General features: G+C 44.4%; 1 protein-coding gene across 4 annotated transcripts in view; it reads right to left on the bottom strand.

Moving 5' to 3' along the window:
* LOC141114803 (cyclic nucleotide-binding domain-containing protein 2-like) overlaps positions 1-27146 on the bottom strand; it is a 218222-nt gene that overhangs the window by 166268 nt on the left and 24808 nt on the right. For all 4 annotated transcript variants that reach the window (XM_073608422.1, XM_073608423.1, XM_073608424.1 and 1 more), the window contains 3 exons: positions 24451-24539; positions 22312-22468; positions 18343-18423 (listed from right to left, as the gene is read on the bottom strand). In XM_073608422.1, the coding sequence (XP_073464523.1) occupies positions 18343-18423; positions 22312-22468; positions 24451-24539 (327 nt within the window). The remainder of the gene's footprint in view (positions 1-18342; positions 18424-22311; positions 22469-24450; positions 24540-27146) is intronic.

The raw sequence follows: 27146 nt of genomic DNA, 5'->3' as shown, positions 1-27146 counted from the left end.
GCTTGTTATTTGATTCAAAGAAGTTTAGGTTTTCTTGAACAGCTGGTACTGGACACTCCGGGATGTTAGTGGACAAGAACAGAGGATGGAACCCATAATTTGCAAAAAATGGTGATTGCTTCGTGGCGGAATGAACAGAATTGTTGTACGCAAATTCGGCAAGGGGTAAAAGCGGAGCCCAATCGTCCTGGGAGAATGAGGAAAAGCAGCGCAGATACTGCTCCAGCGTCTGATTCGTTCTCTCCGTCTGGCCATTTGTTTGGGGGTGATAGGCAGAAGAGAACGACAGGTCTATTTTCAGAGATTCACAAAGAGCTCTCCAAAACCTGGAGGTGAATTGCACCCCCCGATCAGAAGTAATATTGGCAGGGATGCCATGAAGCCTCACCACCTCCTTAATAAATGTCCTGGCAGTTTCAGCAGCAGTAGGGGTGCCCTTCATTGGTAGGAAATGTGCCATTTTGGATAATCTATCCACTATTACGAAGATTGTAGTGTAACCTTCAGAAGGTGGCAGCTCAACAATAAAATCCATGGAGATCATCCTCCATGGCTTCTCCGGGACAGATAGTGGTTTCAACAGACCCCAGGCTTCCACATAGTCCTTGCAGTCCTTTCTTAATTGTGGCCACCAGAACGTGCGCTGAAGAAGTTCAGATGTTTTATACACTCCGAAATGGCCGGCCAACATATGATCATGGCAGGAACTAAGAGCTGCTGCTCGCATCTCCTGAGGTACGAAGATACTATCCCTAAACCACAGAAGATCATCTCTGGCCTGTAGGGCTGTATCAGGTGGAGTGGAAATGTTCCTGGAGGCTTGCTTGATCTGTGACAGTAGATCCACTTGGAGTAACAGAAAGTTCCCTGAGGACAAGATGGTGTCTGGCCGAGAAGATGCTTCTGAATCACTGTACATCCATGACAGTGCGTCAGGCTTGATGTTCTTTGACCCGGGGCGAGAGGTGATATGGAATGAGAATCTGGTAAAGAACAGTGCCAATCTGGCCTGTCGTGGTTTCAACCTCTTGGCAGTCTTTAAATATTCCAGATTCTTGTGATCTGTATAAACAAGAATCGGATGGGCTGCTCCTTCTAAAAGATATCGCCATTCCTCAAGCGCAGCTTTGATCGCTAACAACTCTCGGTCGCCCACGTCGTAGTTCCTTTCTGCTTCCAATAATTTACGGGACAAAAAAGCGACTGGGTGCAGAAGAGCCCTAGGCCCCTGTCTCTGGGAGAGTACTGCACCGACCGCTATCTCCGAGACGTCCACCTCCAAAATGTAAGGCAATGTAGAATCAGGATGTTTTAAAACTGAGGCTGAGACAAACAGATCTTTCAGTGTAGTAAAGGCCATCTGAGCTTCCGTAGACCAGTGGAACTTGAGGCCCTGTTGGGTTAGCTTTGTAATGGGAGAAATTATGGTGGAGAATCCCTTGATGAATTTTCTGTAAAATTTTGCAAATCCTACAAAACGTTGGATCCCTTTTTTGTCAGTAGGAGCGGGCCAGTCCAGAATGGCGGAGACCTTCTGAGGGTCCATTTTGATGCCTTCCACAGAAATAATTAGACCAAGGAACTGAATACTTTCTTGTTCAAAGACACATTTCTCGGGCTTGGCGTAAAGGCCGTGCAAGCAAAGTCGGGTCAAAACGTTTCTGACATGTTCACGGTGTTCAACTAGGGAAGAAGAAAAGATTAGGATGTCATCTAGATAAATACCAACAAACAGGTCAAGATAGTCTCTGAAAATATTATTCACAAAATGTTGAAATGTAGCAGGAGCATTACAAAGTCCGAAAGGCATGACTAAATATTCGAAGTGCCCAAACCGAGTACGGAAAGCAGTCTTCCATTCGTCTCCCTTGCGAATGCGGACAAGGTTGTAGGCACCACGAAGATCTAAAACACTACTGCAGACCCCAGCCTCTGAAAAAGTTCTGGCACTAATGGTAGGGGATAACGGTTCTTGATCGTGATTTTATTAAGTACCCGATAATCCACACAAGGGCGTAAGGAATGGTCTTTCTTTTCCACAAAAAAGATTCCCGCTCCTGCCGGGGACGTGGAAGGTCGGATGAAGCCTTTTTTCAGATTGTCATCAATGTAGGTTTTTAATACTCCTAGTTCTAACTCTGACAAGGGGAATATTCTCCCAAAGGGAATCTCTGCCCCTGGGAGGAGCTCAATTGGGCAATAATATGGCCGGTGGGGAGGAAGAGTCTCGGCCCCTTTTTGACTGAAAACGTCCAGAAAGCTGTGGTAGACTTCGGGTACAATTTGACAGATCTCAGTATCAGTTTCCATGCACAACAGAGGAGAAGGAGCTTGGGTGACTTCTGGTAGACAGTGTTGATGGCAATAAGAAGAAGGAAACTCAATCTTCCCCGAGGCCCAATCAATTTGCGGATTATGGGCCTTGAGCCACAGCATGCCTAATATGATAGGGAATAGAGGAGACTCGATGACATCCAGGCAAAGTACCTCTTGATGAGTGCCAGCAAAGGTGGTGAGCAGGGGTACAGTTTCCTGGGTTACCAGCCCTGATCTGAGGGTAGAACCATTGGCCAGATATACTGAAAGTCTTTTCACCCTGGGCTGGATGGGAATGTGATGTCTAGAAGCGAAGGACAAGTCTATAAAGCCACTGCAGCCCGGAGTCAATGATAGAGCTGGTTGGTATATTCCCTCCTGGGAGCTGTAAGAGAATCGGGACAGCCAGGTGAGAAACATTATTCAGTACAGCAGGGGTAAGAGCAGGGGAGACAGAAAGGCACTTACGAAGCTTGGCCGGGCATGTTCGTACAAAATGTCCAGGTTCCCCGCAGTATAGGCACAGGTTACCAGCCCGACGGCATTGACGCTCTTCCGGAGTGAGGGACGGGCATAAGAGGCCCAGCTGCATTGGTTCCGGCGTATCCGAGGCCATGGTGGTAGAAGCTGGAGGAGCAGAGTGGGGAGAACTAGGCACCCGGGGCAGCATCCAGACAGGACGAGCAGGACCAGAAGATCGCTCCATACGTCGTTCTCTCAGGCGTCTGTCTATTTGAATGGAAAGGTCTATGAGGCCCTCTAAAGTCTCAGGAATGCCCACTTGGGCTAGTTCATCCTTTAAGGATTCTGAAAGGCCCATACAGAACTGATACCGTAGGGCGGCATTGCTCCAATTTGTGTCGGAACTCCAGCTTCTGAATTCCGACACATAGTCCTCAACAGGTCTGCGGCCCTGCTGTAGGGTGTGCAAGGCTGCCTCTGCCGTAGCGGTCAGCTGTGGGTCTTCATATAATGATGACATGGCCTGAAAGAAGGTGTCCAGGGTATCAAGTGAGATGTCTTTCTTTTCTAATAAGCGATGGGCCCAGGACAGGGGCTCGCCTGTCAGCAGCGAGATCACGAGCCCCACTTTGGTGGCTTCCAGGGAGAAAGTCCTTGGTTGAAGGGCAAAAAAGAGCTCACACGAGTTGCGGAAGGACCTGAATTTACTCCGGTTACCCGAAAATCTTTCAGGCGTGGGGACCCTGGGTTCGGTCGGCAACATCACCACTGAAGGTGCAGCAGAAGTCCCGGATGTTGGAGGTGTGGATGCTGCTAGAGCCTGGACTCGGCCTTCCAGCTGGGTGTAGCCTTCTTGTAGGCTCTTTACTGCCTGGGTAAGTCTAGCAAGATGGCGGCAGAGTTCATCCATGGGAGAGGCTCCCTGCGTGGGCTCAGACATGGCTGTCCGGTACTGTCACGTACCTGGTGGTGGAGCCCAGAATGCAGGGAGCAGCCTCTCGTGTGCCTCTGGCTCGAGAACCCCTGATAGAGAGAACAGGGATTCAAGAGCACAGTTGGCCACAAGTGCTTGGCAAGTGGCAGGTGTAGAGCTGATCCGGACCTCTGGTGCAGCAGAAGGAGGACTGACAGGAACACTGGAACCGCTGACTGAACAGAGAAGTACTGTAGCTGGCAGGAACTCAGGAACAACAGGCAGCAGGGAGGTGTTCTGTAGTACAACTGGAGCACTGGAACAACTGGTAGTGGGAAGATGAACCGGAACTCTGGCAGGAACACTGGAACCGCTGACTGAGCAGAGAAGTACTGTAGCTGGCAGGAACTCAGGAACAACAGGCAGTAGGGAGGTGTTCTGTAGTACAACTTGAAGCACTAATGAGGTCAGACAGGCCGGGTCAACACTGGCGGGCAGAGCAGGTACCAAACGGAAGCAGAAGAGTAGTCAGGGCACGGACCGGATCGGCAACAGACAGGCAGATAACAACCGTAGGATGAGGCAGGAGAATAGTCAGACAAGACGAGGTCAGGGACTGGCAGCAAGCAGGAGAAGTCAGGAACAAGCCGGGTAACAGGAAACAGGTAGACAGGTATACTAGATAGCTTAGGGTCTCAGGAAACGCTGTAGACCGGACAGCAAGAAAGCATGCTCACAGGCTCCTTTAAATAAGTCCATTGGCGCCAAACACTGTCACATCGTACGTCCGCACGCTCCCGCGTGTACCCACGCGCGCCTGAGTACCAATCGTACGTGCCCGCTCGTACCCCCACGTACCCACGTACACTCGTTTGTGCTAGCCTGCCTCCGTATGCGTTCGTTCGCGCTAACGTGCCCCCGCACACCACCGGCTCTGACAATTGTGCTAACAGGACGTCTTTCATGACAGCATCATCCTCCTGGGTATGGATCTCAGTGGGTTCTGCCAAGGGAGCTGCTGCTCTTCCCTAGAGGGTTAATGAGGAGGCTGAGACAGGTAGTACAGGGGCTACTTCCACGTCCTCTTGGCTTGCCACTACTTTTGCCTTGGATATTCAACTGTGTAGCAGGAAGGAGTATCCTCATGTCAGTTAACTTTTCCGCATTATTAGTGGATCCTAAAGTTAAACCAGGCCAACCAGGTGACCCATCTTTGCTCCAAGGCCCTTCAGTTTGGCTGTTTCAAGGTAAGCCAGGGGATTGTTGTCCGTAAAAACCTCTATCTCCATTCCTGTGAGGTATTTAGAAAACGCCTTGGTGATGGCCCACACTAGAACCAGCAACTCCAGTTTGAAGGAGTTAAAGTTATGGGGATTCTACTTAGCGGAGACTATGGCTCACGTAGGTAATCCGGTGCTCACATCTGTCCTGCTCCTGGGCCATGACAGCACCTATTCCTTGTAAGTCCCCAGCTATATACACCTGGAATGGTTTAAAGTAGTCTGCATAAGCCAGTAGAGGTGCCAATGCCAGCTTTTCTTTGGGGGCTTCAAATGCATGCTGTAGAAGTTCTAGCCACTAAAACTGAATAAAAGGTGACAGGCCACCTTTCTTTTGGGTGGAATGATCGCTCAATAGCTGAATGAGATGGGCGGCAATTTGTGTGAACTTGGGGCTGTACCGCCAATAGCATCCCACCAGGCCCAGGAAGGAGCACAGCTCAGTAATAGTCTTTGGAGGGTACCAATCCTGTACTGCCTGAACTTTGGATGGGTCTGGGGAGACCCCTCTGGCTTCCACAGTATGGCCTAGGTATGGGATTTTCTGACACATTAAGCGGCATTTGCTTGGCTCGAGCTTCAACCCATACTGGGTTAAACAGTTGAACACCCGCTCCTGGTGTTAGACATGGTCCTCAAATATTTTTGAGAAAATTCTATCATCCAGATAGACTAACACAGTTTCAAAATTTAAATATCCAAAGCATTTCTCCATCAGGTGTTGGAATGTACTGGGGGCACTGCTTAGTCGAAAGAGCGGCAATTCACACAGTCACAGACTGCCTTAATTTTTTCAAACCAGGACAACGGGAGCAGCCCATGGGCTATGGTTTTCCCGAATTACCCCATTCTGTAGAATTTTGCAGATCAAGTTCTTGACCTCTTGGCACAGGATTGGGGGAATATGATGGTACCGCTTTCGGATGGGTGGAGCGCCCCCTGCATGAATCAGGTGGTCAATGGTCTCTGTGCAGCCGTAGTCCTCAGGGCTAGTGGCAAAGGCCAGTAGATGTATCTCTAGCAGTTAAAGAAATAGTCATTGCTGAGGTAGGGAATAGTCCTGGAAAGGAATGGCCAGCTGTTCCAGCAGTGATTTATATTGCAGCTCATTCAAGGATGTCATTGCTGCCTGCAATGGGCGTAGACTGCTTCCACCCTGGTCTGGGCCTCCAAAATGCAGTGGTAGGGCACCACATAGAGGTCTGCTATGGTGTTATGTTTAAGGAAGGGGATCTGAGAAGTTTCCAGATTGATAGGCTAAACTAACAACTTCCCCTTGTGGACCTTGGATAAGGTGTGGATGACCAACCGCTCCCCTGGTATTGCTAGGTCTTTACCGAGCTCCACCATGACCGTAGCACTTTGCAATTTCTTGTGAACCCCACTACCTCTTGGAGGGTGCCAGGAGTAAAATTTGTTTGGGGGGTGTTATCAGGAACCATGAATCAGACCGAAACAGAAGTATAGTTAAATCACACTTGTTTAATAATAATAATAATAAGGTAAACAGAGTAAGCGTAGTCAAAACAAGCCAGAGTTCAGTAACCAGATCGGGTAGTCAGCCAAACAAATTTCAGAGAGCCAGAGATAAACGTAGTAGTACAGCAAGCAGGATCAGGAGCCAGAAGGAACATCAGCCGAGCAAGTCTTCAACAGGAACGCAGGAGAAAGTCTCTGTGATGTTGACAAAGGCGAAGGCAGAGATCAAGTGAGCTGGATGACTTTAAGTAGGCAGGACTGACGAATCAACAACAGCTGGGTAAGTGTGGAGAGAGATGGGAGCTGGCAATTAGCCAACAGCTGAGCGGCCAGCTCAGAGAAGGAGGGGCTGAGCCTAGCCCTGACAGTACCCCCTCCTCAATGACCCCTCCCCCTCAGAGGACCCCCGGGCTTGAGGGGAAAACATCTATGGAAATCATGGATGAGGACAGGGGCATGTACATCTGAGGATGAGACCCGAGAGCGTTCCTCCGGACCGTACCCCTTTCAATGCACCAGGTACTAAATGCGCCCACGGAACCTACGGGAGTCAACAATGGATTGTACTTCATGCTCCTCATGGTTCTCAACCTGTATAGGTTGAGGACATGGCACCAAGGTGGTAAAGTGATTGCAGACCAAAGGTTTCAATAAGGAGACATGAAACACATTTGAGATGCGCATACTAGGAGGAAGGTCCAAGGCGTAAGCCACTGGGTTAATAATGCGAAGGATACGGAAAGGCCCAATAAAACGAGGTGCGAACTTCAAAGAAGGAACACGAAGTCGGAGGTTGTGAGACAACAGCCAGACTCTGTCCCCAACCTGAGAGGAAGGTGCAGGCAGGTGTCTGCGGTCAGTATGGAGTCTCTACCTATCGTTAGCATGTTGCAAAGCCTTTCTGAACTTGTGCCCAAGTGGAACGAAGACCACAGAGATGCTCCTCTAACGCAGGAATACTCTGCTGAAAAAACGAGTCAGGCAACAAGGAAGGTTGGAAGACATAATTCGCCATAAACGGGGACAATCGGGAAGCAGAATTCAAGGCACTGTTGTGAGCAAACTCTGCCCATGGTAATAGGTCTGACCAGTTGTTATGATGGTCAGAAATATAGCAACGTAAGAATTGCTCCAAGGACTGATTGGCTCGTTCTGCGGCCCCATTAGACTGCGGATGATACGCAGAGGAGAAAGCAAGCTGAATTCCCAACTGTGCACAAAAGACTCGCCAGAACCGGGAGACAAACTGACTACCCCTGTCCGAGACAATCACTTTGGGTAGCCCATGTAAGCGAAAGATCTCCCAAGCAAAAATGGAAGCCAGTTCCTTAGAAGTGGGTAGCTTCTTAAGCGGAATACAGTGACACATCTTTGAGAACCGGTTGACCACCATAAGGATAACAGTGTTGCCTTGGGAGTTGGGTAACTCCACAATGAAATCCATAGACAGGTGGGTCCAGGGCCTCTCTGCATTGGGTATGGGTTGTAAGAGGCCCACTGGAAGGTGTCGTGGAGTCTTACTCTGAGCACACATGGAACAGGCAGCTACAAAGGCAGTTATATCAGCCCGTAGACTAGGCCACCAGAATTGTTGGGAAATGGCCCAAACGAGTTGATTCTTCCCAGGGTGGCCAGCTGCCTTGGGAGAATGGTAAGTCTGGAGCACGGCAGTACAGAGACTCTCTGGGACAAAGCAGTGGTCACAAGGTTTCTCAGGAGGAGCATGGACCTGAGCAGCAAGAATTTTGTCACGCGAAGCAGAAGTAAGACTGGTGCGAACCGTAGCCAGAATACGATCAGGAGGGATCACAGGAACCGGAATCGACTCCCACTTGGAAATGGAGGAAAATTGTCGTAACAAGGCATCAGCCCTTACATTCTTAGTACCGGGTAAGAATTAAAGCAATGTAATTAAAACTAGAAAAGAGCCCATCGCGCACTTCTGGGAGAGAGGCGCTTAGCCTCAGACAAGAATGTGAGATTCTTATGGTCAGCAAGAATGAGAACCGGCATGGTGGCACCTTCAAGGAGATGTCTTCATTCTTTCAGGGCTAAAATGATCGCCAAAAGCTCTCTGTCACCAATCTCGTAATTGCATTCTGTAGGTGACAATCTCTTGGAAAAGTAGCCACACGGATGCATAGCGCTCTCAGAGTTAGGACGTTGAGACAGAAGGGCGCCAACTCCAGTCTCAGAAGCATCAACTTCTAGGATAAAAGGCAACGTAGGATCAGGATGTGCCAACACAGGAGCAGAAACAAAGGCAGCCTTGAGAATCTCAAAGGCCTTAATGGACTCCGGAGAGCAACTCTGTGGGTTACCGTCCTTTCTGGTCATATCAGTCAGGGGCTTGACCAGAGACAAGAAGTTACGAATAAACTTCCGATAATAGTTGGCAAAGCCCAGGAAACGCTGCATAGGACATAAACCCACGGGTCGGGGCCACTGTAGGACTGACGAAAGTTTGTCTGGGTCCATCGAAAAACCAGCAGTGGAAATGACATAGCCCAGGAATTTAACCTGTTCACGATGGAACTCACACTTCTCCAGTTTACAATAGAGATTGTTTTCTGTTAGTTTCTGAAGCACATGACAGGCATCTGTGTGGGGCTCTCCAGGGACTTTGAAAATATGAGGATATCATCGAGATAAACCACCACACATAATTGCAACAAATCTCGGAGGACATCGTTAATAAATTCCTGAAAAACTGCCGGGGCGTTACAAAGGCCAAAAGGCATTACGAGGTACTCATAATGGCCTGTTCTGGTATTAAACGCAGTTTTCCACTTGTCGCCCTCCTTAATCCGTACAAGATTGTATGCCCCTCTCAAATCAAGCTTCTTGAAAACCGTTGCTCCCTTGAGGCGGTCAAATAACTCTGTAATCAACGGAATCGGGTAGGCATTCTTAATCGTGAAATGATTGCGACCCCTATAATCAATACAAGATCTCAGTTCACTGCTCTTCTTCACAAAGAAGAAACCAGCACCAGCAGGAGACGATGATTTGCGGATGAAACCTCGAGAAAGTGCGTCTGCAACATACTCCTCCATGGCCTTATCCTTCAAGACCGACAAAGGGTAAACCGGCCATGAGGGGGTATGGCACCAGGTTGAAGGTCAATTGCACAATCATGAGGCCGGTGTGGAGGCAAACTACCGGTTTGACCTTTGTCAAAGACGTCGCTAAAATTGCGGTACTCCTCCGACAGGTAGGAGAGTGAAGAGGTGCACAGGACCTTGGCTACCTTCTGGATGCATGTCTCACTGCACTGTGGTGACCAGGAGAGAACCTCAGCATGGAGCCAATCAAAAGAGGGGTTGTGCCTCTGTAACCAAGGATAACCAATAACCAGCGGAAACCTAGGTGAGGAAATAATTTGGAATTAGATTATCTCATGGTGAAGAGCCCCTATGGCCATGGACAATGGAACTGTCTCATGAGTCACATGGACAGGCTGTAGAGGTCTTCCGTCAAGAGCCTCAATGGCAAGTGGTGTGTCACGCAGCTGCAGCGGAATCGAGTGCTGCGATACAAAGGCAGCATCAATGAACATGCCTGCAGCCCCAGAGTCGATTAGAGCCTGTATCTCAAAGGACGACTCAGCCCAAGAAAGGGTGACCAAAACCAGGGGCTTATCCTTCTGGATAACTGGGGACGACACAACACCACCTAAGGTCTGTCCATGACAGGACTTCAAGGTTCGGGTGTTCCAAGACTTCAAAAAGTGACCTGCCTAGCCACAATAAAGGCACAATCTCTCCCTCCTCCTAAAGGCTCTCTCATCCACAGAGAGACACGTGAAGCCCAAGTGCATGGGTTCAACTTCACTGACCGACTCAGTACCAGGAGGCATAGGAGGTGAGGGAGGCACCGGTGGGACTGCAAAGCTTGGAGGCAAACGTACAGGAAGCTTCCGCAAGCGCTCCTTAAAAGAGAGTCTTTCTCTGAATCTGGAGTCAATGAGGATGGCAAACGTGATCAACTTCTCCAGCTCAGTGGGTATATCTCGGGCTGCTATCTCATCCTTAATGGAAACCAAGATACCATGAGAAAAAGCAGCCATGAGGGCCTCATTGTTCCAAGCAACCTCTGCTGCCAGAGTACAGAATTCAATGGCGTAGTCGGCAACAGTTCTCGTACCCTGTTTGATGAACATGAGGCACTTGGCAGCAGAAGCGGAGCGTGCGGGAACGTCAAATACCCTTTTAAAGGAGGCCACAAAGTCAGGGTAACTCAAGACAACAGGTTTTTGCATCTCCCATAGAAGGTTTGCCCAGGCCAAGGCTCTCTCAGAAAGCAAAGATATCACGAAGCCTACTTTGCTTCTGTCTGTGGGAAACGCCTGGGGCAGCATCTCAAAGTAAATCTCATGCAAAATATAAACAAAAAAGACTTACTCCTGTGCTCGTGAGGGCGTTATTGGTATAGGTACGTAGTACTGTTATAATAGCTAAATTGGAGAAAGTGGTCATGTGTGTCCCGCTGCCTAGACTGACCCGGAGTGGTCTGAAGAAGATAGTATGGGAAGGATGGATGGAAGGCGCGTGATCAAACACTAGCATCAAGTTATGCAGTTTATTCATAAGCAATAAAATACATACATGTAGAGAATATAAACATACTACGTTTCGTGAAATTGGGTTACAAAGTAAATCTCAACCTGGTTGAGAAACCCTCTGCATTGAACTGGATCGCCCCCAAATCGCTGGGGAAGCAGAGCGGAACCAGACATACCTCTTATAGAGGTAATACTCGAGGTGGGTGCCTGTACAGAGATTGGCGCAGCAGCAGGGATGGCCTGCAACTCAGGTAGTACCGTAGCAGCCACAGTGGGAGTTTCCATGTGAGCCGTGCGACTCAGGAGCGTTTGTAACGCTATGGCAAACTGATCCATGCAGTGATTTTGCTCATCCAATCTGGAAAAAATATTACCAACAAGTGGATTGACTGTATCTTCTGAATTCATGGCCTTCGCCTACTATCAGGAACCATGAATCAGATCGAGACAGAAGTATAGTTAAATCACACTTGTTTAATAATAGTAAAAATAAGGTAAACAGAGTAAGCGTAGTCAAAACAAGCCAGAGTTTAGTAACCGGATCGGGTAGTCAGCCAAGCAAATGTCAGAGAGCCAGAGATAAACGTAGTAGTACAGCAAGCAGGATCAGGAGCCAGAAGGAAAGTCAGCCGAGCAAGTCTTCAACAGGAACTCAGGAGCAAGTCTTCAACAGGAACTCAGGAAAAAGTCTCCATGATGTTGACAAAGGCGAAGGCAGAGATCAAGTGAGCTGGACGACTTTAAGTATGCAGGACTGACAAGCAGAATCAACAACAGCTGGGTAACTGTGGACAGAAATGGGAGCTGGCAATTAGCCAACAACTGAGTGGCCAGCTCAGGGAAGGGAGGGCTGAGCCCAGCCCTGACAGGTGTATGGACAACCCCTACTTGCTCAGGCTGCTTTTGCACTGCCTTTTGGTAGGACTCATAGGCTAGGATCACATTGAGCCGGATAGTTCTCAAACCACAGCCCACCGGCCTGAATACTTGAACTTGCACAGCAAGTGGTGTAATTCCTAAGTCTTTCAAAATGTTAATGCCCAGAATGACACGTACTGCTAAGCTCACTGGGCTGTGAGTCACCATGACCCCCACTCACTCCACCACCTGGTCGTCTATCTGAATCTTCACTCATTCACCACTGGACTTGGCATGACCATAGCCTTAGATCTGATGGGACTTTGTGCTGACGATCCCAGGGGCCGTCCCCCTGTCCTGGAAGCCACTAGTTTAACAGCAGCCTATGGGAGCTTATGATTTCAGGCTGACCACAGTTCCGGGCCACATGTCCAAAGCGTCCACACTGCCAGCACTTCTGGTCTTCATCAGGGTCCCTTCGCAATGGATTCTTGTCCCTAGAGAAATCTGCCGAATCCTGTTTAAATGTGGACATCTCTTCAAGGACGCCATCTTCTGTGCGAGCTCCCTTATGGCCATCTATATGGCCAACAAGGGCCAAAGCCTCTTCTTTTAGGTGTAGCGGTTCCTGCTTCTTCATCACCACCATGGTTGCTTCCATCTCTTCCTGCTCCCACACAACCGTATCAACTACAGTATTGATAAATGAGAGGGTGGGTTGCACTTTAATTCACTCCTGTAGGGCTCACCTGACTTGCCCGGCCTTCATGCCCACTACAAACTGATCATTCAGTCTTTTGTCTGAAAAGGTTATATCAGACCAGCCGTGTACATCCTTCTTTTCTAGGCCCTTCCACAGACTTTGGAGTGCTACCACAAAGTGGGTGAGGCTTTTGTCCTCCTGTTGCCCGTGGATAAAGAATCTCTACATTAACTCGGGAACTGTCATGTTGACTCTGAAGAGGTCCTCCAGGCGCACTACGATTTGTTCCATGTGGGACCGGTCCTCTTCCGGTAACACCATCACTGTTTCGCAGGTGTCATCCACCAAGGATTTGATGGCCAGCTTCGCGATCAGCCAGGCATTAACCTGATACAGACACATAGCACTCTCCAGCCTCCCCATCCACCCAGCAAGGGAGATATTGAACCACTTAAACTGCAGCACAGCGCCAAGGCTACTCCTAATGGTGCAATGATGGTCCCCACTGCTCTGCCTGCACCCACTGCAAAAAGGGTCATATTTTACCGACTGCCGACAAGTATGGGAAGGTGCAGTGTGATGTGGTGCAAGAAAACACACAGACTATAAGTGCAATTTCAAAAAAGTATATTGTAGCGAAATTCCAGCAAAAACAATCACCCCAGCGGTAAAGCGACACGACCGGGAGCCCTCACAAGTTGTAACAGCAATGTGGCAATAGCGAAAGCGTGGGGCGTAATGCAGCCTGGTCTGTCTGCACCCAAATGGGGAGGCTTCCAGGAAGGGTGGCCTGTTCCTACACTTTCACTACTCCTCCAAAACCTTTCCTTGAAGTACTGACCCTGACAGATGGGTGACCTGTACTCACTCTAGCCACTCGCAAAATGTGTGCCAAACCCAGGAACCAGGGTCTTAAATAGACTCTGTCTGACCCAAGATGGCCACTGGAGTCACATGGGGTTCCAGCATTCAATGGGATAGCTGCCTCCCTATGACCAAGGAATCCATAAAGGAACTAGGTTCCTCTCAACTTCTTCCTCCAGCTGCACTGACCCTCCGGACAAGCGCCACCTGCAGTGGAGAAAGTAGACTACACGTGCCTACAGGCTGACAGGTTCGTTTAAATAAGCTTGTTGTTTTAAATATAACAAGTTATATTTAGTAAGGTAGCACCCAAATTGCTGCATTTAAAAAGACACTATTAAAAAATGCATAAGTAAATTTTATTGTCGGGAAATTGGCAGCAGCTACCGGTACATTCAATATGGGATTCACCACAACATTCATTACATTCCACTTTAACTGCAGGAACTGATTAACAATGCATGATTCATTGTTTTAAGCATTAACACATACAGTAGATACCTTAAATACTAAATTCACAGTGAATTGCACAGTAGCACTAGCATAAAATAAAAGCTGAAACTACAGAATGCAGTAGAAAGATATACACCCTAAGCCATACCTCCCAACTTTTTGAGATTGGAACGAGGGACACTTATTAGCAAATGTATGTAGGCATAGGACACACTGCCTGCCATGCCCCCTTTAAGGAGAATTGTATAAAAAAAAATACTTTTTTTCACCACCATTATTCCTTTATATTGGCTTTTGAAATTTACAAATGCAGCAATTTAGAAATTGGAAATGTTTGGCACAGGCAAACACCTTTTGAAAAATTAAAAAAAAAAATACTATATAGCTCAGACCAAAATTAGGAGGAAAGAGGGACAGAGGGACTTTGTTCCAAATCAGGGACAGTCCCTCATCAATCAAGGAATGATTAAATGAAACCTGTGTTGAGGTGGGCAGTCATTTCTGGCCTTCTTATGAAAATGATGGATGTCTGGCACACAGTTTTTAACCCCTTGCCGACCACTGCGTGACGATATATGTCGGCACAATGGCACGGCTGGGCAAATGGGCGTACAGGTACATTGTGGCATTGTGGGCGCGTGCGCCTGCCATGTGCTCCGTGACAGCGGATCCCGCAGACTCGATGTCCGCCGAGCGCATGGATCGTCTCACGGAGCGGAAGAACGGGGAGATGTAAACAAGGCATTTGCCCGTTCTGCCTAGTGACATGACAGAGATCACTGCTCCCTGTCATCGTGAGCAGTAATCACTGTCATGTGAGTAGTAGCCCATCCCCCCCACAGTTAGAATCACTCCCTAGGACACACTTAACCCCTTGATCACCCCCTAGTGTTTAATTAATCCCTTCCCTGCCAGCCAAAAGTGTCCGATGTGTGCACCATAATGTCTCAGTCATGATAAAAATTGCAGATCACCGCCATTACTAATAAAAAAAATAATAATAAAAATGCCATAAAACTATCCCCTATTTTTTAGACGCTATAACTTTTGAGCAAACAAATCAATATACGCTTATTGCGATTTTTTTACCAACAATATGTAGAAGAATACATATCGGCCTAAACTGAGGAAAAAACTTTTTTTATATATTTTTGGGGGATATTTATTATAGCAAAAAGTAAAAAATATTGCTTTTTTTTTTTTAATTGTCGCTCTTTTTTTGTTTATAGTGCAAAAAATAAAAACCGAAGAGGTGATCAAATACCACCAAAAGAAAGCTCTATTTGTGGGAAAAAAAGGACGTCAATTTTGTTTGGATGCAACATCGCGCGACCGCGCAATTGTCAGTTAAACGACGCAGCACAAAAAGTGCTCTGGTCAGTAAGGGGGTAAATCCTTCCAGGGCTGAAGTGGTTAAACCAATGACCTAGAACAAGTTTGCAGTTGGTGAAGCCAGAGCTGTATTATTCCTCCAGGTCAGCCTTGGAGCTACTGGAGAACTAGTGGTTCCTAAAGGAAAGGTCAGCAATGATAGCCACTGTTTTAATTTTTTTGAAGATTTGCCAAAGCACCCCCAAACATTTTACTTTCTCAACCACTAGCCGACCAGCTCACGCAGATATACTGTGGCAGGTCGGCTCTCCTGAGCCAATCGCCATACCTGTATGATGGCTCGTTCAGGCGCAGTTGCGGGCGGGTGCGCTCCCGCTGCATGCTGCGGGAGCGTGCCAGCGGGTTGGGTGGACTCGATGTCTGCCGACGACCCGCGGTCGCCTAATACAGAGGCAGAACAGGGATCTTTGTAAACAAGGCGAATCCCTGTTCTGACAGGGGACATGTCAGAGATCTACTGTTCCCAGTGATTGGGAACAGTGATCTCTTTCATGTCCCAGTGAGTTTATCCCCTCTACAGTTAGAACACGCTGAGGGAACACATTTAACCCCTTGATCTCCCTCTAGTGTCAACCCCTTCCCTGCCAGTGTAATTTTTACATTGATCTGTGCATTTTTATAGCACTGACTAACGTAATAATGTCACTGGTCCCCAAAAAGTGTCATTTGGGGTTAGATTTGTCCGCCGCAATGTCGCAGTCCCATTAAAAATCACAGATCACTGCCATTACTAGTAAAAACAATAATAAAAAAAAAAAATTCCTAAATCTATCCCATGGTTTGCAGACACGATAACTTTTGCTGAAACCAATCAATATACACCTATTGCAATTTTTTTTACCAAAAATATATAGAAGAATATATAGCGGCCTTAACTGATGAATAAATGTGTTTTTTATTTATTTTTTTTTTTGGATATGTATTATATGTATGCAAAAAGTAATTAAAAAAACATTTTTTTTTTCATTGTCGCTCTTTGTTTATAGCACACAAAATAAAAACCGCTTAGGTGACCAAATACCACCAAAAGAAAGCTCTATTTGTGGGGGAAAAAGGACGTCAATTTTGTTTGGGTACAACGTAGCACAATCGCGCAATTGTTGAGGGCATGTGGCCTGGTACGGTTCAGGAGGGGGGGTGCTCTCTCCTCCCCCCTCTTTTCCTCCAGCCTGCCAGGTTGTATGCTGGGATAAGGGTCTGGTATGGATTTTTGGGGGGACCCCACGCCATTTTTTTTTTAATTTTGGTGCGGGGTTCCTCTTAAAATCCATACCAGACCTGAAGGGTCTGGTATGGATTTTGAGGGGGACCCCCACGCCTTTTTTTTAAATTTAAATTTTGGCGCGGGGTTCCCCTTAATATCCATACCAGACCTGAAGGGCCTGGTATGGAATTTAGGGGGACCCCCATGCCATTTTTAAAAAAATTTTGGTTTGGGGTTCCCCTGTGGGAAAATCCCATGCCGTTTTTATCAATGAACTTTTTGTATTGTCGGACCGACAATTTATATAACCGCGAGTACTTTTAAATGACTTTTTTTCCTTTGAAATGTCATTTTGCTGTCAGACTGTTCTAAACACGGGAAACATGCGCCCCTTTACAGGCATACTATATACACCCCCCAGGTACGAAATTTAAAGGAATATTACACTTTTATTGTTTCACTTTAAGCATTATTAAAATCACTGCTCCTGAAAAAACGGCAATTTGTAAAACTTTTTTTGCATTGATCCATGTCCCCTGGGGCAGGACCCAGGTCCCCAAACACTTTTTATGACAATATCTTGCATATAAGCCTTTAAAATTAGCACTTTTGATTATTCATGTTCGAGTCCCATAGACTTTAACGGTGTTCGCGTGTTCGAACAAATTTTTTGCCTGTTCGCATGTTCTGGTGCAAACCGAACAGGGGGGTGTTCGGCTCATCCCTCTCAGTCAATAAAACATTTATAGGTGAGATCTTACTGTTCTAACTCTCCCGTTTTCATTTCAGTAGTAAATCTAAATAAAACGTCAGACTAATTGCATAGTTGACATATATATATTTCACCTGTTTTAGCAGCTAAAATATTTGAAATTCTTTCAAGCTAGTCTTATGATTCACAAAGTCCCACCACACTGCATAGCCAAAATATGACACCGCTATTTCATCTTTGATCTATTCGTATCATCTGCTTGATAACTGCATTGTGAATGATCATAATTACAAAGTCCACCTTGTTCTCTCTTAAGCTGTATAAAAACTCTTCCTTCCAGCTTCTTGTCCCAATATGCAAATTTACACCTAATTTCCTAATGAACAGATAGAAATTCACTTCATGGGTGGCCCTATTGCCATCCTCCCACCAGACACCTTTGGATTGAAAAATCAAAGGAGTTGGATGGAAAATTGTTGGCCAAACAGATGCAGATGTACCCACTGTTCAGGTGATGGAAGAATCTGATTTTTTCATTCAGCCTGTGTACAGCCAGTATAAAACATATAGCAGTGGAATACAATACAGTACAGCCAGGTTGACTCACAGAACAAAATCTCCCATTCTTAAGTTGGCAATAAACTATACGAAAAATAGGCCGAAATTTGGTCATTCGGCCAGTTTGTTCGTTTTTCGCCAGTTAATGGGCACAAAATTGATAATTGTTGGGACGTTTTTGAGCCGAAAAAATGAAGGATGAGTTTGGAAATTTTCTGCTGAACGAACAATAAATTGAAAAGTTAATGTGTTTCCTGTCTGAACTGTTTGCACTAGGTATAGGTAAAAATTAACAAAAAATTGATTAATTTATGTTTATTGAATGATTTATTGGTCATTACATGATGGCACTATCGTTTGCTTTCACGATCAAATGTCCGTTTTTCGATTTTATTGTATAGTGTATGGCCAGCATTAGCCTGATGTCTTTTGATCAAGAGCATGTGTAAAAATAAAAATAGATTTCAGATAGTTATTCATTTGCCTATTCTGAGTTTATCTATTCATTAAAAACACAGTGAATCCACCATCACACTGAAAAAATAAGACACACTTGCAACATTTGTGATTTGTGATTATTATACCTCCTTGTCAATTATTAGAAGTTCTACATCGGATTTACATACAAAGGAGACTAATCTCTCACCGGTGACAAGCCCAATATCCTGCCAAGAGATAACAGAAAAATGTATTAATTACCGGTATTACTTACATGTTCTTCACTATACACGCTAATGTTTAAAACACTAAAGTTGGCCATAGATGGATCGAGATTCTGTAGGATTGGCAGGGACCAGCCGAATTTCGATTCATGTGTGGCTACTGCCATTCAACAGAAGTTGATCTGTTGATCAACTTCTGCTGAACTGACCTGTGGGGAAAAGCCTCTCTAATGCCCTGTACACACGGTCGGACATTGATCGGACATTCCGACAACAAAATCCATGGATTTTTTCCGACGGATGTTGGCTCAAACTTGTCTTGCATACACACGGTCACACAAAGTTGTCGGAAAATCCGATCGTTCTGAACGCGGTGACGTAAAACACGTACGTTGGGACTATAAACGGGGCAGTAGCCAATAGCTTTCATCTCTTAGTTTATTCTGAGCATGCGTCCGTGTGTACAAGGCATAACAGTGTATTCTGACAATGGCGGCATCCCACTGTCAAGCCTTGTACACATGGGTCGAATGTCAGGTGACATTGGCCAGTTCAATAAAAACCGACCTACATTCGGCCATTCGGTGACAGAAACCAACCATTTGGCTAGCTTCTGACAGAGGAACATCCTGGAAAACCAGCAGCTGACTGGCTCCCGATCGGCGCTCTCAGACAATGGCAAAGAGCGCTGACTGCAGTGTTTTGCCGGGGGTCCGTCCCCCTGTCAGAACACTCTTCCTTCCTGCTTCTTGTCCCAATATGCATACACTATGCAAATTTACACTTAAATTCCCAATGAACAGATATAAATTCACTCCGTGGGTGGCCCTATTGCCATCCTCCCACCATACACCTTTGGAGGATGGCAATAGGGCCACCCACAGAGTGAATTTATATCTGTTCATTAGGAATTTAAGTGTAAATTTGCATAGTGTATGGCAATTTACACTGAAAATTGTCAGCCAAACAGATGCAGATAAACCCACTGTTCAGGTGATATGATAGCTGCTATGGCTGGCTGTCAGAATACAATAGTTGCAGCGTCAGATTCTTCCATCTGGGCTATATAGCATGGATGGTGGCATCAGTTATATTTTTTCTTTCATCCCATTCAGACCACTGTATAGTATTGATGGAAGAATCTGACGGATGAGCATGCTGGAAAACCAGCAGCTGACCAGCTCCTGATCGGCACTCTTAGCCAATGGCAAAGACCACTGACCGGAGTGTTCTGGTGGGGGTCCGTCCCCCTGTCAGAACACAATAGAACAGCAGGTGAGATCGCTGTACTAACGTGGATCGTTAGTACAGAGGCTCCGACTGGAGCTGTCAGTTTGTTTTTTTTGTTCAACCCAACCTTCAGAATACAATAGCCCAGTGGGAAGGATTAACACATCCCCCTCTATTGTGTGGATGAGGAAACAGTTCAGTTTTTTTTTTTTTTGCTGCCTACACTGCCTACACGTTCTACAATCTTTTCTCATTTCAATCAAGTACAGTATTTTTATACTGTGATTATTCATTCTTTGTACCACTACATACGCCTTTTTTATTTCTTAATGTTCAAACCACTAGGTTAAGTGCCACCTTTGGGGCAAAACCAGCAATGAATGAATCAGGAGAATCACAAATGTATAACTTTTTGATTCTCTTGAATTTTGGTATTTGGAGCAGTGTTGAATCATGCAGTTCCAGAATCCAATCACAATCAAGACTCATGGTATATACAGTATATTATGTGTCTCATCAAGATTGTATGTATGCATTTAAAAAATAAAACATTGCACAGATTTGCATAATGTTTAATCCAATGCATTGGAAACCTTCAACTGGTAGGAATACCAGTTCATACACTTTATATGTCCTAGTGTTATCATATTGTGGGGCTAAACAGAGAGCATTACATATTACATGGTGTACTCAGTGATTCTAGAAAGATCCTGTTTTCTTTTTTCTAGGTTTGGTAACTGTGAAGAGAATACAGCCAGTCACGGGCTGCGAGGAACTGAGCAATATATTTTATTTTTAAGTATAACAAAAACCAAAGTGTTTTCTTTTATTTTGGACAGAGTAGAGTGGGGACGGGTTGAAAAACAATGTGGGTTTATTGCCTTCACTTCCTGTATTGTAGATGCAAGGGTATTACATTTTGTGTTCAGTGCAAGGATAATTCCTCCTTAGATATTTGTTTCTAGAACAAGTTTCCCCACTGGATGATTTTCCCTCTATTCCTGTTCTGTTGGTATCTTAGTATTTTGAATTTACCCTCACTTTCATTCCTGCCGACAGTTATAATTAGAGAAAGTGAATCCCCCCCCCCTCCCAATGGTTCTATCCCCTTAACTCTCTATCCAAATCTTTCAAAAAATCCTTTAGATATACATGTAGCTCTCTTTTTCTGGAAGCTGCTTTGAGCATTAATATATGAAACCCCTCAATCCTTGGGTGGTGTGCTTTGGAGCACTATGTACCCTGGTTAGAGTTCCTTCAGGCCTTTAAGACAGAAATTTCCATATCTTGATGAGTGTGAAGTGATGGATAAGCTCTGTAACCTAAAATATCTACACTGCAATCCCTGCTGAGCCAAAGCTCCCATTGTTAACAAAAACTGTATTTCATTTGAATGCATCAGTTAAGTTGACAGAAACAACCCCTGTATAACGGAACTTTACTAATTTCTTTCAAGTGGAACTAAAACCTTTGATTTATCCCAGGTTCACACAGGGGCGACTTGTCAGGCGACTTAGCCGCCTGACAAGTCGCGTCCCGTTCTGTACTACGGAACCGTTCTAATAGGAGCAACTCAAGTCGCTCTGACTTAGAAGAAGGTTCCTGTACTACTTTTGGGACGACTTCAGGCGACTTGCATTGACTTCTATACAGAAGTCGTTTGGCAAGTCGCCGCTGAAGTCGTGTGCAGGTCGCCTCTGTGAGTCGACCTGCAAGTCGTGTTGCCCCTGTGTGAACCGGCAGTTACTGGTTTCAAAAAACAGTTACAGCTAACTGCCACTTTGGTTGTGCTCTTAACCAAACTGTCAAACTATCAAATATCTGGTGTCATAACTGATCACATGTGCAGCATCATGGCAGTCGCAGATCAAACAGAAGCCATGATGGTAGTTTTCATGGCTAAAAAGGATAGGAAGGTTAAGTTCTGCTTTAAGGCCATCTCTCCTGTCTCCTCCCCCTTACTCTTGCATATTTGCATTAAAAAAAGCTTTTAAAAAGGACATTTTTTTTTTAACTGCCTAACTCTGGCCTGGAATAAAATTATGTAAGATGCACATGCACAGAAATGCAGCAGATCTCTGCCCTTTGTTAGCTATCACCCATGCACACACACCATGGGGTCTCTGCCAGAGAAGTGCAGCATGTCTGTTCATGCGCCAGATCTCAATTAAAGGTGGCGGCGCTAAAGAAGATTGGTCAAAGTAGAGTTTTTGCTTCAATAAGGGCAATGCTTGACTCCATGGTCTAGTATGTATGTTTTTTTTTTTTTAAGGCTGGGGCAAGTGTTAGGAATGTTTTGTTTGGGGGGGGGGGGGTAGACAGAGTGTTGTTTTTCTTTCATTTCAACCTTGCTTTGCCATACAAGAATGGTACAAGTGTGTGTGTGTGCTGGATTTTAAGGGACTGTCTGAGTTAATATGATTGGTGTTAATAAAGCTCATCTATGATCTTCACCCCACCATCACTCCTGTGTGTGAAAGGAGGCATGAATGCATAAAGGACCAGTATGCAGAATGATAGTTGGAGTGGAAGTCCTGAGCAAGCAGAGTAATTTCTTGTGGTCTTACGCGCGCCCCTTGGAATAATTTTCCCTGGAGAAAATATAGCTCTATTTGTTCTTCCTCCTTTACAATATGAACCCCAAAATATCTGAATAGTTACCCCCACAATATCTCCTTCTTCTACTTCATATAACGAAGTTGTGCTTTGTCTTCTTGATGTTGTGTCTTCCGTGACTGAAGCTAAACGTCCAGATAACATTATATAACATTCACATGGTATGTGGCCTTTTCTGATAACTAGTGTTTTTGATTCATACCTAAAAACACAAAGATTATATAACTGATGTTACATGCTGTATTTTTAAACCTCTTAAAAAAGGGGACACTTTTAGGATATGCTCAAGATTTAAGAACCTCCTAAAATCATTTGTGAATATTTAAACTATTGCATATAAGTATTTGTATTTTTTGGCTGGGTGCTTGGCTGTGAGCCTAAAATAGAGCTCCAAGAAATATCTGTGGAATAGGCAGTTAGGGGTAAGTGTCAGTTTTTTAATTGCATGTTCCTCTGTGCAGTCCTTGTGCAAATATGGCTCTCCAAAGATTATTGTTATGCCCCGTACACACGGTTGGACATTGATCGGACATTCCGACAACAAAATCCTAGGATTTTTTCCGACGGATGTTAGCTCAAACTTGTCTTGCATACACACGGTCACACAAAGTTGTCGGAAAATCCGATCATTCTGAACGCGGTGACGTAAAACACGTATGTCGGGACTATAAACGGGGCAGTGACCAATAACTTTCATCTCTTTATTTATTCTGAGCATGCGTGGCACTTTGTCTGTCGGATTTGTGTACACACGATCGGAATTTCCGACAACGGATTTTGTTGTCAGAAAATTTTATATCCTGCTCTCAAACTTTGTGTGTCGGAAAATCTGATGAAAATGTGTGATGGAGCCTACACACGGTCAGAATTTCCGACAACAAGGTCCTATTACACATTTTCCGTTGGAAAATCCGACCGTGTGTACGGGGCATTAGAGTGCAGTGGTACAGATAGCTCAATGATTCAGTTCCATGCACTTTCAACTTTCTGCTACTTTGTAAATGAAAATATTTGTTGCAATAAATGTCAATGGGGTCACCTATTTCAAAGACAAATTAAACTCATAACATAGAAAGGACAGAATGTAGAGTGCACAGATTGAAAGACCTTTTAGGTCTCTGTGTCAACAGACTTTGAGTTTGAGTAGATGACATTAGTTGTAGATGCTGCTGAGATTAGAATTCATGAGAAGTGTTTTGTCCTGCAGTTGAAATCCTTCTGCCTTTGCATTCCCTAAGAGTGCAAAACCCATTTAGATGCAAACCCCATTTGAACCGAACAAAAGCCCATCAACGCAGGTCCTTAAAGTGGCACCCACAGTTATTGACAGTTGCTTATTGTTGGAGGGGAGTCCTCCATTACTGACTTCTTTTGTGGCTGTCATGCAAGCTATAGGTCGTGTAACATCTCAGGATGAAACTGATGGAGGACTTCCTCATGCCAGGCACTCTGATTGCGGGTTTATTTGCAGTAACCAGTAGCTGTCAGTAACTCCAGGTGCCACTTTGACAGATGTCTGAGAGGGTAAATGAGTCTCTACCCTGTTCCTCCAGTAGAACACCAACACAGAGGGCAAACACTGCCATCCAGTCTAGTCTGCCCCAAACTGTGTCAGTTCAAAAACTCTATAGGCCTAGGTAGTGAAGCAACATCTTCATCAAAGGCACAGCAAAATACAAAATGTCATCTGTATACATATAGTAATTAAAAAAAAAAAAATTATCTATTACTTTGGACCAAGAAAGCCACGTTTTCAGAAAGACTATAAATATGGAGTTTTATAAAAAAAAAAAATGTAATATATTTTATTTTGGCCAGGACCACAAATACATTTTATTGTATTTATTGTATTGTATTTATTTATTTGTATTTTGCATTTTCATATCCAGCCAGCAGGATAAATCTGAACTCTTTACCTCTTTAAGTTTTTAAAAAAACTTTACATTTGCACTTATCCTATACCTTACTTCTGCAGGCTTTCTTCATGCTGTAAGACCAGTCCCCCAAGCGACTTTTCTTCACTGCCCGACATGTCGCAACTCTCTGACATCATCATATACAATGCAAGACCAACAATCCTACACTGTACATGATGACATGAGGGCCCGTCGATAACCCAGGACATCGAACAGCAGAGAAGATGACCAGCTGACAGAGGAGCCAGAAATAATGTAATACACTTACGCTTGATATATGACATACTGACAAAGCTCCAGTTGAGTCTTGTCCTGAAGACCTTGAAAGGCTCGGTTCTTCTTCAGACAAAACTGAATCTGTAAAAACAAAATTTCTTTACTTTCAACATATCCTTCCAGCATTCTTGATTAAAGTATTTCCTTGAGTTTCCTAACTGATCACAGCAAGATGTAAGGAAAGTTTTATTATAGGGTCTTAAGCTAGAACAGTTGTTTCATAGGCATACAGTTAGCTTCATAAGCAAACAGGTTTTTTTTTGCTGTCATTGTTCCATAGGGAAAAATCTGATTTGTTGTCTAGCTATGTATAGCTATGAACCTGCTTCTGTTTTTACACAAAATAATAATTTTTCTAAAAAAAAAAAAAAAAAAAAAAAAAAAAGAGCACTTTGTCAGCATCTATGTTCCAGCTATAATTTACACCAGAATATGCTTGATTTCTGAAGCAAGCAAGCATGTTTGGAATATCTTTTATCTGGAACAGAAATTCTAATTTTATATAAACTTACAAAAGTGGGCGCCCTTTTTTTTGGTATGTTAAGGAATATCTACCCTGTAAGTGTATATTTTGTTAGAATTCTGACTTTTAATCTCAGAATTCTGTATTTTTTTTTTTTTTTAAACTTACAATTGTGAATTTCAATCTCAGAATTCTGAGTTTCAAAGTCAGAATTCAGTTTTTTTTTATGATGGCCCCAGGGCTCTTCCATAGAATTCTGCATAATGATACATTAGAAAAAAACCCTATGACTAGAAAACAGGGCTTATTTCACACTTTTATTCTCTTTGTCCCAAATGATAAAGGAATATCAGATTGATTTTTTGAATTTTGTTAGCATATGCACACATCTACATTTAATAAATCCCAAAACGATACAGACAATCATATCTGGAAGCCTTAACATTTCCACAACTATCTATATCTCAGGTTCAAACATTAATCAAACATTAGATAAAGAAATTTTGGTGGATGACATTAAACAGACTATATTGTTTCTTGCCCCCTGAAAGTGTATCAAAAATTCATGGTAGCTACCCTAGAACTGGTATATAAAAAGGCTTTTGCTACAGGGAAACTACCTCAGTCAATGTTTAATTCTACTTTTGTACTCCTTTTGAAACAGGATAAAGATCCAATCGATCGTACATCTTACAGGTCTATTTTCCTTGTCAAATACTGAATATAAAGGACAAAACTCTGAGAATTATTCTGAACCCTTTAATACTATCCTTGATACATGAAAAACAAACATTTTATGCGTGGTAAGCCCATCACATATAATATACACATAGCTTAATTGTTTACTCAGCTCTCTGAACATATCTCGGTATCATGCACCATAGCCTCTCTGGACACAGTAAAGGCTTTTGATTTTATAGAATGGCCTTTCCTGTAAGTCTGTCTTGTTCACTTCTATCTGAGTCCAAATTTCAGAAATGTATCAATATCCTTTAATCTTATCCACAATATAACATTTTGGTCAATAGATCACTTCCCCATCAATTGCCATCCACTGAGACATCAGGCAAGGTTGCCCCCCGTCTCCACTTCTATTTACTACAGCAACAGACATAGAGACTCTAATATCCAATAAATGGAGACTAACATTGGCATAATCACTGCCAAAAAAAAAACAAAACATGGATTTATTGGATTATAGGTTGATGAATAAAGTAGGATTCCAACTTTTATTTGACTTGAAATTGTTTTTATGGGCGTTGCTTGCCCAAACAAACTATTTCCATTACATTACTATTCAGCTACTGTATTGTCTGTTTTTCACTGTAGTCGCATTAGCTATATACAGTATGTGACACTGTGATCTGGCAGCAATACAGGTGAATTCCTATCTGCTGGTAGAACAAAATAGAGAGCCTGAATGCTTCAAAAACATTCAGGGGAAGGCTTACATTTTATCAAGCACAAGGCTTCCTTTTATTGGCTGAGAAGGAAGCCTTATATTCATTGATAAAAATACAAACCTTTTCCTGAATGCCGGAGAAGCATTAATACTGGCTCTATTTTCTTCTGGCAGCAAACAGGAAATCCTTCTCTCTAGGTGCTTGTACATTTTTTATTTTATTTATTTATTACAAGTACTTATATAGCACTGCCAATGTATGCATTGCTTTACATATATATTGTACATTCACATCAGTCCCTGCCCTCAGGAAGCTTACAGTCTAAGGTCCTAAACTCACATTCATACATACGCATACTAGGGCTGATTAAGACAGGAGCCAATTACCTACCAGCATGTTTTTGGAGTGTGGGAGGAAACCAGAGTACCCAAAGAAAACCTATGCAGCCACCCCACACAGGCACAGGGAAAACATGCAAACTCCAGGCAGGTAGTGTTGTGGTTGGGATTCGAAAGGCGATCCTAGTGCTGCTAGGCAGAATACTTTTTTACAGTACTTAACTCTATGCTGTGTCTACGTTTCCTGCATCAAAACACAGCCACACAGCAACCCATCGATGCTTTGGCATCATGCATTTCCATGTGCAAGAAATGTAACGCAACGTGCTTTTCAGTACATGGGGGTGCCATTAAGAGTTAATTAAGAGTTAATGGCACCCCTGAGAATTTTCTTAAAGCAGCGCATTTTGTGTGCAAGCAGGTGTGGGAATGGGTGTGATTTACATGCACTCCCACACCCACACAAATGTGAACCTATCCTAAG

The sequence above is a fragment of the Aquarana catesbeiana genome, linkage group LG01, assembly GCF_042186555.1.
Source record: "Aquarana catesbeiana isolate 2022-GZ linkage group LG01, ASM4218655v1, whole genome shotgun sequence".
Lineage (NCBI taxonomy): Eukaryota > Metazoa > Chordata > Amphibia > Anura > Ranidae > Aquarana > Aquarana catesbeiana.
This window is presented reverse-complemented; position numbering and strand designations above follow the sequence as displayed.